This window comes from Acartia tonsa, chromosome 5 (genome assembly GCF_053477335.1).
Source record: "Acartia tonsa isolate MP-2025a chromosome 5, ASM5347733v1, whole genome shotgun sequence".
Taxonomy (NCBI): Eukaryota; Metazoa; Arthropoda; class Copepoda; order Calanoida; family Acartiidae; genus Acartia; species Acartia tonsa.
Genome location: NC_137264.1, coordinates 33,299,140 through 33,315,509, shown reverse-complemented (window position 1 = coordinate 33,315,509; position 16,370 = coordinate 33,299,140). Strand labels below are relative to the sequence as shown.

General features: G+C 31.6%; 2 protein-coding genes across 11 annotated transcripts in view; both read left to right on the top strand.

The window, feature by feature from the left end:
* The window catches only part of Rrp45 (exosome complex component Rrp45), a 350,250-nt gene that overhangs the window by 54,882 nt on the left and 278,998 nt on the right, over positions 1-16,370 (top strand). The window contains exon 1 of one of the 10 annotated variants that reach the window (XM_080162370.1): positions 8,542-8,579. The exons of the other annotated variants lie outside the window; for them this stretch is intronic. Coding sequence (XP_080018496.1) covers positions 8,577-8,579 — 3 coding nt within the window. The 5' untranslated portion in view covers positions 8,542-8,576. Of the gene's footprint in view, positions 1-8,541; positions 8,580-16,370 lie in introns of those variants that run through there. 10 annotated transcript variants of the gene reach the window in all.
* The window catches only part of LOC145319967 (uncharacterized), a 274,659-nt gene continuing 266,841 nt past the window's right edge, over positions 8,553-16,370 (top strand). Inside the window, exon 1 of the mRNA XM_080162380.1 lies at positions 8,553-8,571. The gene's annotated coding sequence lies outside the window, so the exon portion shown is untranslated. The remainder of the gene's footprint in view (positions 8,572-16,370) is intronic.

Below are 16,370 nucleotides of genomic sequence, written 5' to 3'. Positions count from 1 at the left end.
GCAGACTTAGCATGGACTCAGACTTCTGATTGGCTAGAAATCCTAAAGGCTGGCATTCTAACGCTACATTACTCTCAATACAACGCAAATTAAACTGAATTTTTTTTATTGATTTTGACTATAAAGAAAGGTGTTTTTATTGTAAAAATGTTATCAGTTACTGGCATCCTAAGTTTCTCCCAAAAATAAGCTTATAATTTTCTAGGCAACGTATTTTAATAATAAAAATTTTGATATTAGCAATGAAAAACTTTCAAAATTTTCAATGTACTAAAAATATTATTTTGAAATGTCTATAACTTTTTTGTTTTTGAAGCTGGAGGCTTCAAATTTTTTGTATTGGGTCTACTCGTGGAAGTCTTTCAGCAATTAAAGTGGTTTATTTCTTGCATGGTTCCTTAAGGGTAATAATTTGCCTTTGCTACAAGTAACTTTTTCTTATTTAACGTTCTCTTCTATATTAAACTACTGTAAAGCTTTCCACTTAAAAACAAAAACAGTGTGGGAATATGAATCTTAATATATGGAGGTATAGATTCTTCTAAGTGTGTTCTACTATACTTTCACAAGACTTTAACTGGAATAATAATCCTGAAGCTGGTATGTTTGATGACAATAAGCCCCAACCTACAGCATCTATAAGTTCTTGTTCCAGATATGGTTGAATCAAACAGCAACTTTTGATTTATATTTGATCTAAGTAAGTAAATTTTTTTTGGATAGTGTCTAGCAATTTGATTGTTTCAGTTCTTCAGACACCCAGATATTCATTGAAGATCTCAATCATGTAAACATTGCCACAGCACAGCAAAAGCAAGTCTTGTAGTTAAAGACCCCTTTTCTAACATAGTTTTTTTTCAAAAGGTTTTCATGGTACAACTTTAAAGTTAAAGCTTTCTTTAATAAACATGAATTTCTAGAAGAAACAGAAATTCATTTGGTAATAAAGATGAGGTTTAAGTCAATTTGGCCAGCAATCTTTCTTTATTGCTGGTAACTTAGATAATGTATGTAATCATGCAATTTTACTAAAAGCTAGATGAACTTTTGGGTCTGTCAAAAGTTCCAATTTTTTTCAAGCTAGCTAGGCAAAATCTTCTACATGGATTCTATCTTATACTTTTTCTTCTTTGAAGCTAACAATGAAAATTATTGCTTATTTGTCTTATATACCAAATCATGCTATTTTTTGATAACTTATTTATAAGCATTCAATCAAGATTACTGCTTATTTTGCTAATAAACAAAATCATGCTTCTTTTTTTGGATAAATTACTTATAAAAGTAAAATGATGTCTATCTGTCCGTCTGTCTGTTCGTCTGTTCCTTAAGATCTAGGTAACCACTGAACCGATTGGATTCTACTCTTCAGGGTAGATTAGATTAGATTAGATTTATTATTCTTGGGTGTACATACATAGAATAAAAAAACAAAAAAATATCAAATGAATTAAATGAATATTATATACATTTATATATACAGTCAAATTTTATTGATATGTATAATTTATAAAAAAATTTTCTTCCCAAATGGCAGTTTCCTAAAAACTAGGAAGTATGCAGTAATGTGTATTCACACATTGTTTTCATACAGGCCATATAAATAAGACAAAAAAAATAGAAAAAAAGAGAATAAACAATAAATAAGATCATATTGGAGAGGAAAATGATAATAGGAAGGATTGATTAGGGCATACAAGTCTCACACCATTATTGCAATAATAGAAATTTTAAAAATAACAGAAATTTAAAAAAAAAATTCAACAAATAGATTTTGATTAATTTATCAGATTTCAAACAATATTGAAAAGAAATATAAATTTATCTACATTCTTGACATAATGGGTTGTTACACACTAGAGTTAAGCTTGATAACAAAGATTATTTTAGATTTTTAATAAATTTTTTTCTTGATTGATTGTGGGTTAATAAATCATTATTACAATAGTTATTCCATAATTCTTGGAAATGATACTAGGAAATTCTAAGATTTCTGGTATGTAATTGATTACGGCGAAGCCATGTACCTTGAAAGGAACTTGGTAGCTTACTGTTTATAAAATCATACATAAATAATAATTTCAAATAATTAGCTGATTCATGTAAAGGAAGGACATTCATTTTTTTAAAATAAAGGCATTGTGTGTGAGATGTGTTTTTTGCTAAAAACAATTCTTATTGCCTTTTTTGCAATTTAATTAATGGTTCCATAGAAGATTGAAGACCACAACTCCAGGCAGGTAAACAGTAAAGTAAATGACTATTTATAAGTGAATGAAAAAGCATTTTTTTGCTATCTAAATTCAGTATATGTTTAGCTCTATTTATAAGAAATAAGAAACTAGAAATCTTTTTACGTAAATGTTCTACATGATATTTAAAATTTAAAGAAGGATCTATAAATACACCTAGGAATTTAATTGCAGGAATATTGCTACTTGAATTGACATAATTTAAGATTTTTATTTTCTCAGGATCAAATTCATTTTCATTGTTAAAGTTTAGCTTAATATTAAGAGCATTCCAATCAATAGTAATTTCATTTTTATTAAATATCATGATTTTAGTTTTATCAGGATTTAAGCTCATTTGATTACTCCTAAACCAATCAGATATCTTTTTAAGTTCATTGTCTAATTTCAGTTTTATCTCTGTAAAGTTTTTACCAGATATTAAAAAATTACTGTCATCAGCAAATAATAGGGTAAATAAATCAGTAAAGTTTTTAAGATCATTTATGTAGATTAAAAATAGAATTGGTCCTAAAATAGAGCCCTGTGGGACACCTCTATCTATGTTCAGCTTTGTTGAGTCAGTGTTGTTTACAGTAGTCCTTTTTTTTATTATCTCTTGGGGCAAAGCCCCTAGAGGCTAGGGGCGAAGCTGCTAGTTACTTGTAAGCAATCAATGAAAATTATTATTTATTTGGCTTATATAACAAATTATGCTATTTTTGATAAATTACTTACAAGTAATCAATGAAAAACATTGCTTATTTGGCTTATATCAGTCAAACCTTAATTTTTTCATAAACTGCTTACAGGAAGGAAGGGATTAATTATTACTCCTCCTCCTTTTTCTTCACTTCAAAATTATATAAGCCATTTTTACTAAAAATGACTGAGTATTTAAAGTGTGCTACCTTTTTATATGTTTCAATATTATTTGGCCACATTTTGGTCAAAAATGCTCACAAATCAGACCTTTTTTGACCATAGATACTCAAATGGTTCCTTTACAAGCTCAATCAATCAGTTTTAAGATATCTTTATATTTCAAAAAAATACCAAAAAAAATTTGGGTGTTTCCTTGGTAATTTCCTCTTTTTTTATTTTTTTTTATCAATTTTAAAAATTTGGTTACCCTCCCTCCCAATAACAAAATAATTTTTCTGTAAAATATTATTATGTTGGACAGGAAGGAAGGGAGGGGTCGGAGGGAGGGTAAGTGGAGACATAAGCCTCATTAGTCTAGCATGGCAACCAGTGAACAGAATCACAGTTCTGCACCACAAGCCACGGGCGACTGACAATAAAATGTCCATTCAGCTTATTTATATGCATCTGAAAAAAAATCTGCTATGCTATTTGCTAAAACAAACTCCACCAATGAGAATCACACTCTCATTGGTTGAAGTGGATGGAGCGCATGGAAGGAGCGTGAGAGAACTAAAACCTAAACTAACCTAAAATAGTTTTTTGAAATTTTGAAAATTTGAGTACCCACCCAACAACGAACACCTCTGGCCACAGTACTCAAAAATTAAACCTTTTCCGCCTTGCCCTTTTCTTCCCCTTTACACTAAATCCCCCCCTTCTATTACCATTGCCTTTGTATGTTTGGACGGGGCAAGGAAGGATAGGTTAAAGGAAAGTCTAGTTCACCAAGACTTTGCCTTAGATTGAATTCAGACTCTGTCGGGGGAGGGGGGGGGGGGTACCCAAATTTTCAAAATTGATAAAAAATTCCTAAGAGGATAATGCAGTTTCCTTTTATATGCACAGATACCAAATAATCAACATAGAAAATACTTATTTTTACTTTTCTCTCAGCGATAATAATTAGCCCAATAAGTAAAATAAAATCAGGCATGGTATATTTATCTTTTCTTAGACAAAGATTATTTTAAATGTGCATTTATTTCAAACCAATGAAAATTCAAACTGAAGTACAAAATAGAATTCAGAAATTTTGCCTGTCTATTTTGGCTTTCATTGTAGGTGGATTGAATTTATGTAAAGGTAATTCTTATCTCAGGATTCTTTAAAGTTGTAAATAATAGTAAAGGACGATGAAATATTAACTATCCTTGTCAAACCATTTCATTTTTATGTAAAAAGGTGTGATAACCAATCTGCCATTGTCCTATCACTCTCAGATAAAGTTTGACTTTGGCCTATGTTATATGTTACTAGTGACTTCACCCCTAGCCTCTAGAGGCTTCGCCCCATGAGGTAATGGAAAGCCAACCCTCTTAAACATTAAACCCAGGTTGTTCACCATATACACAAAAATTGAAAACTCTCCTCTGTTAATTTTATTTAATACCTATATGTGCGACAACTCTTAAAAGATGTCAATGTTTAAAAATTACAAAAAGCTCAATAATTTTTTTTAGGGGGGGAGGTTCATGGGGGCTTCGCCCCATGGTGCAGTGGGGTTCCCCCAACCCAATTACTGGTTTTTGTTTACAAAAAAAAATTGGAAATTGGGATTTTTTTATTTTTAGGGGGGTTGGGGTGTCCCACACTCCTAGAAAATAGCTTAAAACCACCGGAGGACCCGTAGGTATATTACCAGAAAAGTAGAGCCTAATCTGTTCAGCAGTGACTAAGATTTTATAAATAATGTGAATAATTTTTTTTGTGGGGGGGTGGTTTTTTAGTTTTTGGAGGAATTGGGGGTGTCCCAGCCCCCAGGAAAATAGCTTAAAACCATCACAGGACCAGAAGGTATAAACCCTGAAAAGTAGAGCCAAATCGGTTCAGCGGTTACTGAGATCCTAAGCTTCAGACGGACAGACAGACATCAAGCTACTTTGTATTATAGACTAGCGGTTTCGCCCCTAGCCTTTAGGGACTTTTTTACATAAAGTTTCAATGGAGAATTTTAAAAATTTGTTTACATTTTTTTGTTTTCTGTATTTTATAACATTTTATAACTCATTAAAACTTTTTATATTTATTTATATTGATTTATATTTTTTTAAACCTTCAAATTTTTTCTCTTTTTTAATGTTTTTAAAAAAAAATTGTTATTAGCCTTTTTAGGGCTTTGCCCCTACAGGAGAAGTAAGGTTTCTCAATCTTTTTAATTTCATAAAAGAAAGTTTAAAAGAAGAAAAGAAATTTTAAAAAAATTTTTTCTTTTGGGGGAAGTTTTCATTTTTGAGGGGTTTGGGGATGTCCCACCTCCCAAGAAAATAGCTTAAAACTACCACAGGACCAATAGGTATATACCCTGAAGAGTAGAATCCAATCTGTTCAGTAATTACCGAGATCTTAAGCTTCAGACGGACGGACGGACGGACAGACAAACATCAAGCTACTTTGTATTATAGATAACACATATTAAGACTTAAAACTTAATGTAATGAAAAGCTTTCACTTAAGCAAAGCTAACTAATAAAATTATGAAACATATCAGGTATCTAAAGAGATAAGACAATGGCCGATAAATTAATGCACATCCATAATGATGACGCACTAAATAACCCCTTCTGTTGATTAAAATTAGTGGTTCAAACGTTTATAAACACAATTTAATCAACCAATCAAAATTCAGTAAAAATCCCCAAAGCCAACAAATAAGAAAACGTTATTGTAAAACTGTGTGTACTATTGTAATAAGCATTCAATTGTCTCCTCCCTCTCTGGATACTAACTAAGAAAGAATAAAATGTGATGGTACTCTACAATTCACTTTTCTGCCTGTCCATCATTCTGGCCATGATTTTTTATGATTTTCCAGTATGGCTACGAAACTTATTAATATCTGCTGGATCAGACCCGCCTAATCCATACTTGAAACCATGTATTGTATTATATTATAGACATTTTTCTACAAATAGTAAAGTAAAAAGTTGTAATATGAACACCAGTTTTGTTAGACTGGGCCTTCGCCCCTTCGGGATTAACAAAACTGGAAAAACAGATGCAATAAACAACTAATCTTGGCTGTTTAGTTTTGACAATGCCAGTTTTCATCAACCAATTAAGATTAAATAAAAGTAAACAAATTTATAAATCTAACAAATGTTTATAAAACTTTGGGTACTACTGAAATTTAAACCCTCCCTTATTTTGCTAAGATTGAACATATTAAAAAGACATAGTTATAGAACCCTGCAAACCTAAGAGTGATTTTTTTAGACATACAGACTTCTACCAACCCTTTTTGTAGAAAATGTCGCTTAGAAGCAATAACATTTTATATGTATCTTATCAATTTATATTGTTACTAGCGGCTTCGCCCCTAGCCTCTAGGGGCTTTGCCCCAAGAGGTGATCAAAAAAAAATTAAGGTGAAATTCGCAAAAGGCCCAAGGAAATCTCCTGCAAAAAAAAAAATCCAAAGAAATCTTCTGCAATAAAAAAAAAAAAAATTGGGGGGGGGGGGGATTTTTTGGTTTTTGGGGGGGTTGGGGGTGTCCTACCACCCAAGAAAATATCTTAAAACCACCACAGGACCAGAAGGTATATTCCCTGAAGAGTAGAGCCCATTCGGTTCAGTGGTTGCCGAGATCTTAAGCTTCAGGCGGACAGACAGACGGACAGACGGACAGACAGACAGACAGACAGACGGACAGACATCGTTCTACTTTGTATTATAGATAACTCTTAATATAAAAAGCTTCGTCAAATGTTTTAAATGGACATTCAAGACTTTCTGATAACGATTACAGGGTGCTACTGTCCTTCTCATTATGATTTCTCATGTTATTATAGACATAATCTATTTAATTTTTCGTCCATTTTTCTCTCCCTGTTGACAACTTTTATTGTACCCAGGGAGGTAGGGAACATTGGACTAAAATTACCTTCTTAGCTGGTCCAAAACCTCTAGGTACTTTAATTCAAGTTTATCACCACCAGGGATAAGACAATAGCCGATAAATGGATGTACACTCCCAAAAATACCCCTACTGTAATTTGCCATCAGTGGTTGAAACATTTCGACACTATACTAAATAAGCTAACCAATTAAAATTCAGTAAAAACTTTGGGAACTAGCAGAGAGAGAGGTGGACAATGGACTGTTTATTACAAGTTTTACGATAACGTTTTCTTATTGGTTGGCTTAACAACTTTGGGGACTTTTATTGGATTTTGAATGGTTAGGTTATTAAGTACTAGCGGCTTCGCCCCTAGCCTCTAGGGGCTTTGCCCCATGAGGTTATTTTTAAAAGAATATTAAAAAATATAAAAAAAAAATTCTGGTGCTGCGCCCATAATTTATTGGCATCACCAGAATTTTTTTTTTTTGGGGGGGGGAATTTTCATTTTTGGGGGGGGTTGGGGTTGTCCCTCCTCCCAAGAAAATAGCTTAAAACAACAGGACCAATAGGTATATACCCTGAAGAGTAGAATCAGATCAATTCAGTTGTTACCGAGATCTTAAGGGACAGATGGATGGACGGACAGACAGACAGGCAGACATCGTTCAACTTTGTATTATAGTAGTGGTGAAACCAACCAATCAAAATTCAGTAAAAGTCCCCAAAGTTGTTAAGCCAACGAAAAAGAAAATTTATGTTTTGAGATTTCTAATATAAATTTTACTTTAAGATAAACATTTTCTGAAAAAATTGTTCTAGCTTCAAAAATAAGATAATTACATCCATTTAACATTTTAATTGACCTTAAAAAATAAAGTTGTTAAATGAAAGGGTGAAGTAAGTGAAAAATGACTTTGTCTCACTTAAAGTCGGAAATTTATTGTTTAACAGGGAACATGCACAATTTTTTTGCCATCTAACTCTAATAGGAGCCGAGATGATATGTGGGGGGGGGGGAGCGTTGAACGATTAAGGTCCGGAAATGTTCAGTGTTAGCAACCTTTATTTTTAGGTCCTTTTTTTCTTAAAAACTTCAAACTAATAAAAATATATAAAAAAAACTAACTAATATGTACCATTTCTACCATGTTGATTAAAATATATGATATGTTATCTTGAATGTATCATTCCAGTTTTGCCTCTATTGAAAGTAGAATGATACATTACTATTATGTCGATATAAATAAGGAAATCAATGTTTATGAATACGCTGATATGTAAACATGAATGTATGATTTCAGTTTCGCCTCTATTGAAAGTGGAATCTTATATTTCAAAAATCGTATCGGCGTTGAAGATATCTTCACCAAGAGAGGGGAAAGTGGAAGGGTAGATTACAGTTTTAGAGGGTCCAAACCATAATCATAGATTATAGTTCTGCTTCTATAAAAATGGATTCAACTCCCTAACTGTTCTAGTACCAAAAAAATGTTTTTGCAAAGCATAAAAATTACCATACAAAGTTTGACAGTTTTAACGACCAAGCTAATATTATTTAATTCACTTCTACAAGAGACAAAATGAATTAAAACAGGTTAACATGCCTAAAAATAAATAAGGGTTTTTTTTAATAACTTAAAAGTATTGCTTAATTTAACCCACTTGACATTGACAGAAATTAATAATCTATATCTTAATTTCTTCATTGATGTGGGACATTTTGTATGAGAAAAAAATATTTGGCGATTTTCAACAAATTCTGCCTTAAAAACCGGTTTTTGGAAGATTTTTGAATCATGACTGATTTAAAGGGTTTGCAAAAATGCGTACATTTTTAAAAATAAAATAGCGCGGCTTGTATTAATAGTAGAAAAATATTATGCATATCGTTAGAATCGTTATAAACTCTAGTTTTTAGGTTTTTAAGAACTATTCCTGTGCTACGTATAGTTTAGGAGCTACGTGGTAAAATGTCCCAACTTACTTAAAATTTTCAACACTTCTCACATTTTCCAATCTAGCTTCTATACTACAAATAGCCTGTATGTATTTGTACATATATTTCCAAAAACTAGAGTTTATGACAATTCTAACGGTATGCGTAACATTTTTCTACTATTAACACAAGCCGCGCAATTTGATTTTTAAAAATATACGCATTTTTGCACACTCTTTAAATTTGTCATGATCCAAAAATCTTCCAAAAATAGGTACTTTGGAAAAACCGGTTGAAAATTTGTTGAAAATCGCCAAATATTTTTTTCTCATACAAAATGTCCCACATCAATGAAGAAATTAAGATATAGATTATTAATTTCTGTCAATGGCAAGTGGGTTAAATCAAGCAATACTTTTAACTTATTAAAAAAAAACACCCTGTATAAAAGATTTCCGTTACGTATGAAAGGAGATTAAAGAAATGCTTTGCTTTTAAGAATCCTTTATAGAAATTAAAAGAATAAAATTTAACGGGAAGGCATGAACACTTTAGCATTGGTAGTTTACAGGTCTAACTTACAAGCAGACCACACTTACTAGAAGAATCTTCTATTTGGTACATTGATAGCTAAACCATCTCCTACTGGTGATTTAAAAACAAACAACTCGATGGTAGTTTTCACCATATATTCTGAACCTGAAAACATTTAAAAAGTAATAGCGGAATTATGAAATATTGTTTTTATTTATTCTTAACAAAACATCAAATTTGGTATTTTCTACAGATATCCTAATAAATTTAAGCATAAAGAGGGTGTATTATTAGGGGTGTAAAAAGGCCTTCCAAATTTCAATTTATTGGGAGTGGGATACCACCACTCCCCCTCCTATCGCACCTTACAGAGTTAAACAATCACAGGTTCAAGCTCTTCAAATCTGTCAAAAATCCACATACAAAAAAAGATTCACTGAACTGAGAAGGTAACTAGTGTACAGACATACTCTAGTTGTATAGAGAAACTTCACATCTAAGATAACGCATAGATCATTAGAAATTTTGTTTACTTATTTTGTATCCAAAGTTTTATAACCGTGTATCTTATTCGCTGGCTCAAAAACTTATACTTGTCTTGAACTTTAGCTGGTTGGTTCCAAATTTAATATTTTTAAACGTTTCATCCAATAATTTAAATATACAGAAAAGTTGATTTTGTTAACCATCATTGGGATGTATACGAATTGTTGTCTATAATCCTATCCCTGCAGATCCTTAAAAGGTACCATTAATAGTATTTTGTATGACAGTGAAGTTTCACATAATCTGATTAGAAAGATATAAAGAGAGTCCATCATATCATCAGGGATCTTTAGGGATAAGACAATCGATAATAAAGTCATCCGAATAGATCAAAAGCAAATTGTCCCTTCTGTAGAATAAACTAATTGGTTGAAAAGTTTGTACCATACTAATTTGGAACCATCAATTATAATTTGATAATAGTACCCAAAGTTTCGAGTCAACAAATAAGATAACAGAGTAATACAACATTGGGTACCAGTGTAATTTAAAGCCCAGTGTCCCCTCACTCCCTGTATTTAATGCACTTAGTTTCATATAACTGTCTACAAATTGATTTCTAGAAGCGACGTTACTCTGTTAGTGTGGCTGTATGTCTTTCTATTATGTTAGACTGACCGTATTTTTACAAACTTTTTCACATATAAACATTTGTATGTATAAAAAGGAGAAAATGACACAGGCTACTCTTACGAAGCACTCTAAAATCTACACTCTAATCGGTAAATGGAATAAATGTGTGGTAATCAGGACATGGCAAGCAAATGCGATTATTCCTGTACAGTAATGTGTTTATTTCCTTTTATTTTCTTTTTAAACATACAAATCTTTATGTATTTATAAAATTAGGACTTTAAAAAATCCTTTTCCGTTTATTTTTATTACAGTTTCAAACAGCTTCGCTAATATTGGACGAAACAGACCTTGTTGTAAGCGCAAAGTTACTCTATAACTATAGAATAAATATGTGCAAAAGTGTTGCAAAATATGATTGTTCATGTATGCCATTAATACCGTCTAATAGCACTTGCCAAAGCAAGTTTTATTTTTGATTAGAATTGACAAATTTATGAAAATCAAAGTATAATCATGAAAAGCACACCCTTATCAAAATAGCAAAGTTGCTATTAAGAATCATTTTTATATATCAGCATTTTGCTATTCTGATTGTAGGCTTATTAATCGATTTTTGGCAACATTTAATATCTTATCCCTTTTGCTTGAGTTGGGCGATTAAATTGCTGTTGATAATTATGAGGCTGTGCTATCATAATTCCGGCGGGAGTGAAGTTTAACTCTAGTTAGTTGCATGTGATTAGTATAATGGATTTATAGCCAGACCTGCCCTGCCGTCTCATCTAGATCTTTAGTCATTTTTTATTCGTAGCACACCTTCTCCCATAACTGATATGTCCGTACGTCCGTTCGTTCGTCAGAGTATTTAATGAGAGTGCATTCATTGATTTTTCATCACTTTATGTACTTTTATCAATACTAGTTGCTACACCCCTAGAGGCCTAGAGGAGGGAGAGTTTAATTCAATAAACCATTTTTTATTTTAGATTTTAAAAATTAAATTTTTTTTGAGGGGGAGTTAATTTTTTTCTAGTTGCTATTTTTCTTGGAAGGATTTAGGTACCATCCCGAAAATAGTTAAGAACTTACATGGACCTATGAGAAGCTATATTGTAAGGAGAACCATTTCTGATATCTGGTCCTTTTTTTGGAACATAATTATCCTTGCTATTTGAACATCAATTAAAATTTGTTTGCTTACGATTGAATTATAAGGAGAGAGAAAGTGTTATATAGATTGATTTACAAACAGAAAGGTCAAGCATTAGAAGGATAGTTGGAAAATAAGATAGATAGGGATAGGATATACAGGGGAAATTTTTGGAAATATTAGCATAAAAAAATTTCTAATTTTACTGCAAAAATTTATTTTTAAAAGGTACTAAAAAAGCTACAAGACCCCATACTCATAGTATTCTATATAAATCCACCAAAAAAACGTGGGAAAGACCCGAAATCTGAAATGTAAATGAAGGATTTTCCATAAGTGCGTATCAGGACTACATCAAATATTTCTAAGAATTTGATATTGGCATAGATAGGGTGGGTCTACAGTTCCGCATAATACCATCTGCAAGCAGAGATCTAAAGGGAAATGGCAATAGCCGAAAAATTGATTGCAATTATTGGTTTTAACGTTTGGACACTCAACTTAATGTACAAACCAATCACAATTGAATAAAAGTATCCAAATTTGTTAAGTAAACGAAAAACAAAACTTTATTAGAAAACGTTGGTGACTAGTGTAATAAACAGCCCATTGTCCCCCCTCTCTTTGATTTGCAAGTGATTCATAGTTGTAACAAAGATCAACTAAACCTATGAAAGCGAAGCTCATCAAATCCAACATACTAAAGTTAACAAGTATAGAGTATCAAGACATTATTTGAAGTTTAAACAAAAATGCCGCAAAAATATTTATCCTAAATTGGCTTAAATAGGATTAATCTATCATATAAAAAATTGTTATAAAAAAGCTAAAAAGAATCAACATGTTAAAAATGGACATGAGACATTTGTTTAGTAATAGAAATGCTACACTTCCTTAATCATACTTCAGTGCTACAGGAATCATCATGCTTGGTTTGAAATTGATAGGTTAATTTTTAACAAAAATGATAAACAAAATTACCCTTTCCAGAGAATTAAGTTATAGGTGGAACAGTTTGGACACTGCTAGTATGGAACAAACCAATCAAATTCAATACAAGTCCCAAGGTCTAAAAGAAAACCTTGGGTACCAGTGTGATTTAAAGACCAAAGTCCCCTCCCTTCCTGCGATAATGTGATATATATGCGGAGTTGAAGACTTACTCAAGAGGGGGAAGGGGAGGCAAATTTTAATATTCAAAATAAATTGACACATCATTATTTATCAGGAATTAAAGGAAAGAGAAAATAAAGTGAAATTTTATTTTCTTAGAAGCCTATTTGGGTACTTGAGGAAAGTGGAGAGGGGGGGGGGGGCTGAAGTTGACCCTGAACTTTATACCAGAGGCGTAACCACCCGTGATTGAAATTATTTTTATGTAGAAATTATTTTCTGTTTGAAATAGTTAGGACGTTTCAATTACATTTTATAAAAGCTTTTGTTATTTAAAATCTTTAAAACGGCTATTACACTAAAATTATTAAAACTTTTACTAATATCTTTATGTTTTCTAACGTATATGAATAGACTAAAATCCAAGCTGTAATATTTTTAACCGTTGTATAATTGAATTCAAAATTTATATTTCTAGATTTGCATATAATAAGCTATCAAAATAAAGCTTCTAGAAATCATACCTAGTTTTTATTGTTAAATATAGTTACGATTTACTGGCATTTTGGGGGATAAGACAATGGACGATAAATTTATGACATCCCCAATAACTCTTGGTTGAAATTTTGAACACTAGCAGTTTGAACCAATCAATCAGGATTTAAAAAATACCCAATGTTTTAAAGTCAATATTGGGTAACAATATAATATTATTCCAATGTTCCCTCTCTTCCCTGACAATATAAAGTATTGTTATTCACGCAAGTGCTATTCTAAAGATCTTAAATTTACCAACTCGAATAATCGTAGAATTTTAAGGAATACAACATCCATAAGTAGCGAAGCATAAGAAAATCATGAATATGAATACAACCAAAATGATTTAAATAGTAGATGTTTAAAGAAAGAATGATTTTTATAATACTGGTTAATTACATACTGGATGTTCATTGGAATAGGGAATCTTCACAAAAAATCTGACGTATATCTTAAATATCAGCCGAGAAACTCACATTTTGCCCCTAGCGTTACGGAAAGAAAAAATAAATTATAGAGTAGCTTCGCTGATAAAAAGTTATCTAAAAGTGATGGGGTTTTAGTTGAAATAATGGTTCTAATGACGATGTAAACATAAGGCTAATAAAATTGCACTAATTAATATGAGATCAATTGTTGTTTTGGGTTTAAATATGTAAAAGGCAAAATAAACTCTAAATCATTGTTAGGAAAGGATGAGACATTAGACTGTAAATTATACTTGTACATTCTCTTGTTCGTGGCCTTAAAAACTTCAGGTACTAAATCTGGATAGGCTGGCTCAAACTAGCAATAGTTTTGATCTAGAAGAGGGGTAATTTTTGTTTTTCATCATCTAAAATGTTTAATAAATTTAACTAGACAGACCACCAGACTTTAAATTCTTGTAAAGTAGTTTCGCTACTACAAATAAACCCTATGATGGGAAAGTTTATAAGTTTGTTTTCAAAGAAACTATTCAGTTTTTCTGGGGGGAAATAAATTTAGAGTTCTGTGTTGAAAACTTTTTGATATTTGGTTTGTTTTCAATGTTTATAGAACAAGGACAAGTATGTTCTAAAGTAGCTGGTTTAAAACAAAGAAAGCAAACGCTATAACACAGCACGGAGTAACTTAAGTGTGTCTCTGTGTCACGTACGTACGGAAGAAACATATAACAATGTAGCTGCGCTACTAAAAATCATAAAAATCTTTCTTTTTTTGAAATATTTGTATTCGGAAGACTTTTTTTCTAGTATTTTAATTTGGGAAAATCTAAGAATTGAATGTTTCTTTTTGTGTTAATCAAAAGTTTTGATATCGTGTGAACGCTGGGCCTATATCTAGTCATGGCGGCAAGGATAGGTCAATCAATATTTTACACATCTAGAAAAGTAAAAATTTCTGCCTTTTTAAGCTTAGAACATTGAGTATGAGTATAATCAATGATTTAGTTAGCTACCTCATTCGTTTGGCATGGGATGCAGTAATCTAACGCCCACTATAAAATATTAGTTTACATTAAGTTAAGTTTCATGACATCCAATTGACAACCAACCTATTGATTGCACGACCTTTGTCCTAACTGTGAATGGTAATGGGTTGCAAATGCTTACAGGCAAAGGCATTCCCGATGCTCTCAATAGAAGTGTCCCGTGCCTAACTAAGCAGCAGTAGGTATTTAAATGAAGGGGTGTGGATCAGACTCGAACCCAAAACCTCCCCTAGTGCAAGCCGGCATTCTATTCTATCATATAATCTAATGATAAAGTTTATACACTGAGGAAAAGAATAATGACCCTGTCATTGACAAATCCCTTACTCCCTGGAACCTAGTGTAGAAATTTAATTTGCATCTCTCTAAAATTGTTGCATGTGTTAAGGTTGAAAGGCACCCGTTTATCAAACTCTAATTTGTTCTGCCTTAACACAAGCTCACAATACCTATATGAAAATTATTTCTTTAAATATGTTATTTTTTTTCGGCTATTTTTGATTGTTTAAAAATAGGCTGTTGTATTTTTTTGTTTGTTTGTGAATAAATTATTTAAAATTTTCAGTGGTTTCCCTCAAAGTGCCTCTTCGAACACAGAACAATCCCTGCTTATTTTGAAAAAAATTGAAAATAATGGGAGTTCTTTTTCCTATGTTTATATTCTTAGGACTAGTTAGATAAGGATATATCGGGTATGGGGTAGGATTAGGGCTCCTACAGGGGTTAGTTATAAAGAAAAAAAAATATCCCCTACTCCCACTATTTTCAATTTATTTTTAAAATATTCACTTTGAGTGAAAGAACCATTTTCGTTAAATGACATTGTAAATTGTTTTCTCGTAAAGTTTAAATGATACTGTATGATCGTTTATCATATAAAATAATTATATTCTTCGATTTAATAATTAACACAGATAATTGTATATAGGTTTTGTGAGCCGTCCAACGGTCTTAATATACATAAATGATTCTCTGTGAAAAAGTGGTTAATTCGGTGTTTGCAAAAAAATATGTCAAATTTTTTTTGAAAAGGTTGCCTAATGAAAATTGTTAAAAACGTTAATTTAGGCCTATGAAGATAGGTGGCTAGATTACTGTTATTTAAATAGTTTGAAAGCATGCTTAATATATAGGGCAGCCGTTACATTTTACATTAACATATAAATGTAGCCATAATGTCAATTGGATTTCGTTATATAATTAAAGTAAAAAATAGAGGGGGCAGGGGTTAAATACCTGTGTGTCCCTGTGGTGGGGACCCGATGCCGAATTTTATAAGGTTTATTAATATCAGCCAACAGCGTCAGAAATATTAACACAGCCAAGTGGGTACAAAAGAACAGAAAGCAATTTGCTAACAGACGAAAAAGGTCCCCAACACTAGGTAGTTGTCTATACATACATTCTTATACATTTATTGTTATGTAGACAATGTGTCAGCCAATTCTAAGTTTATTTAATGTTAAATGTGTTTCATGTTAGTTTTTAAAAAGATCTATATTAATACA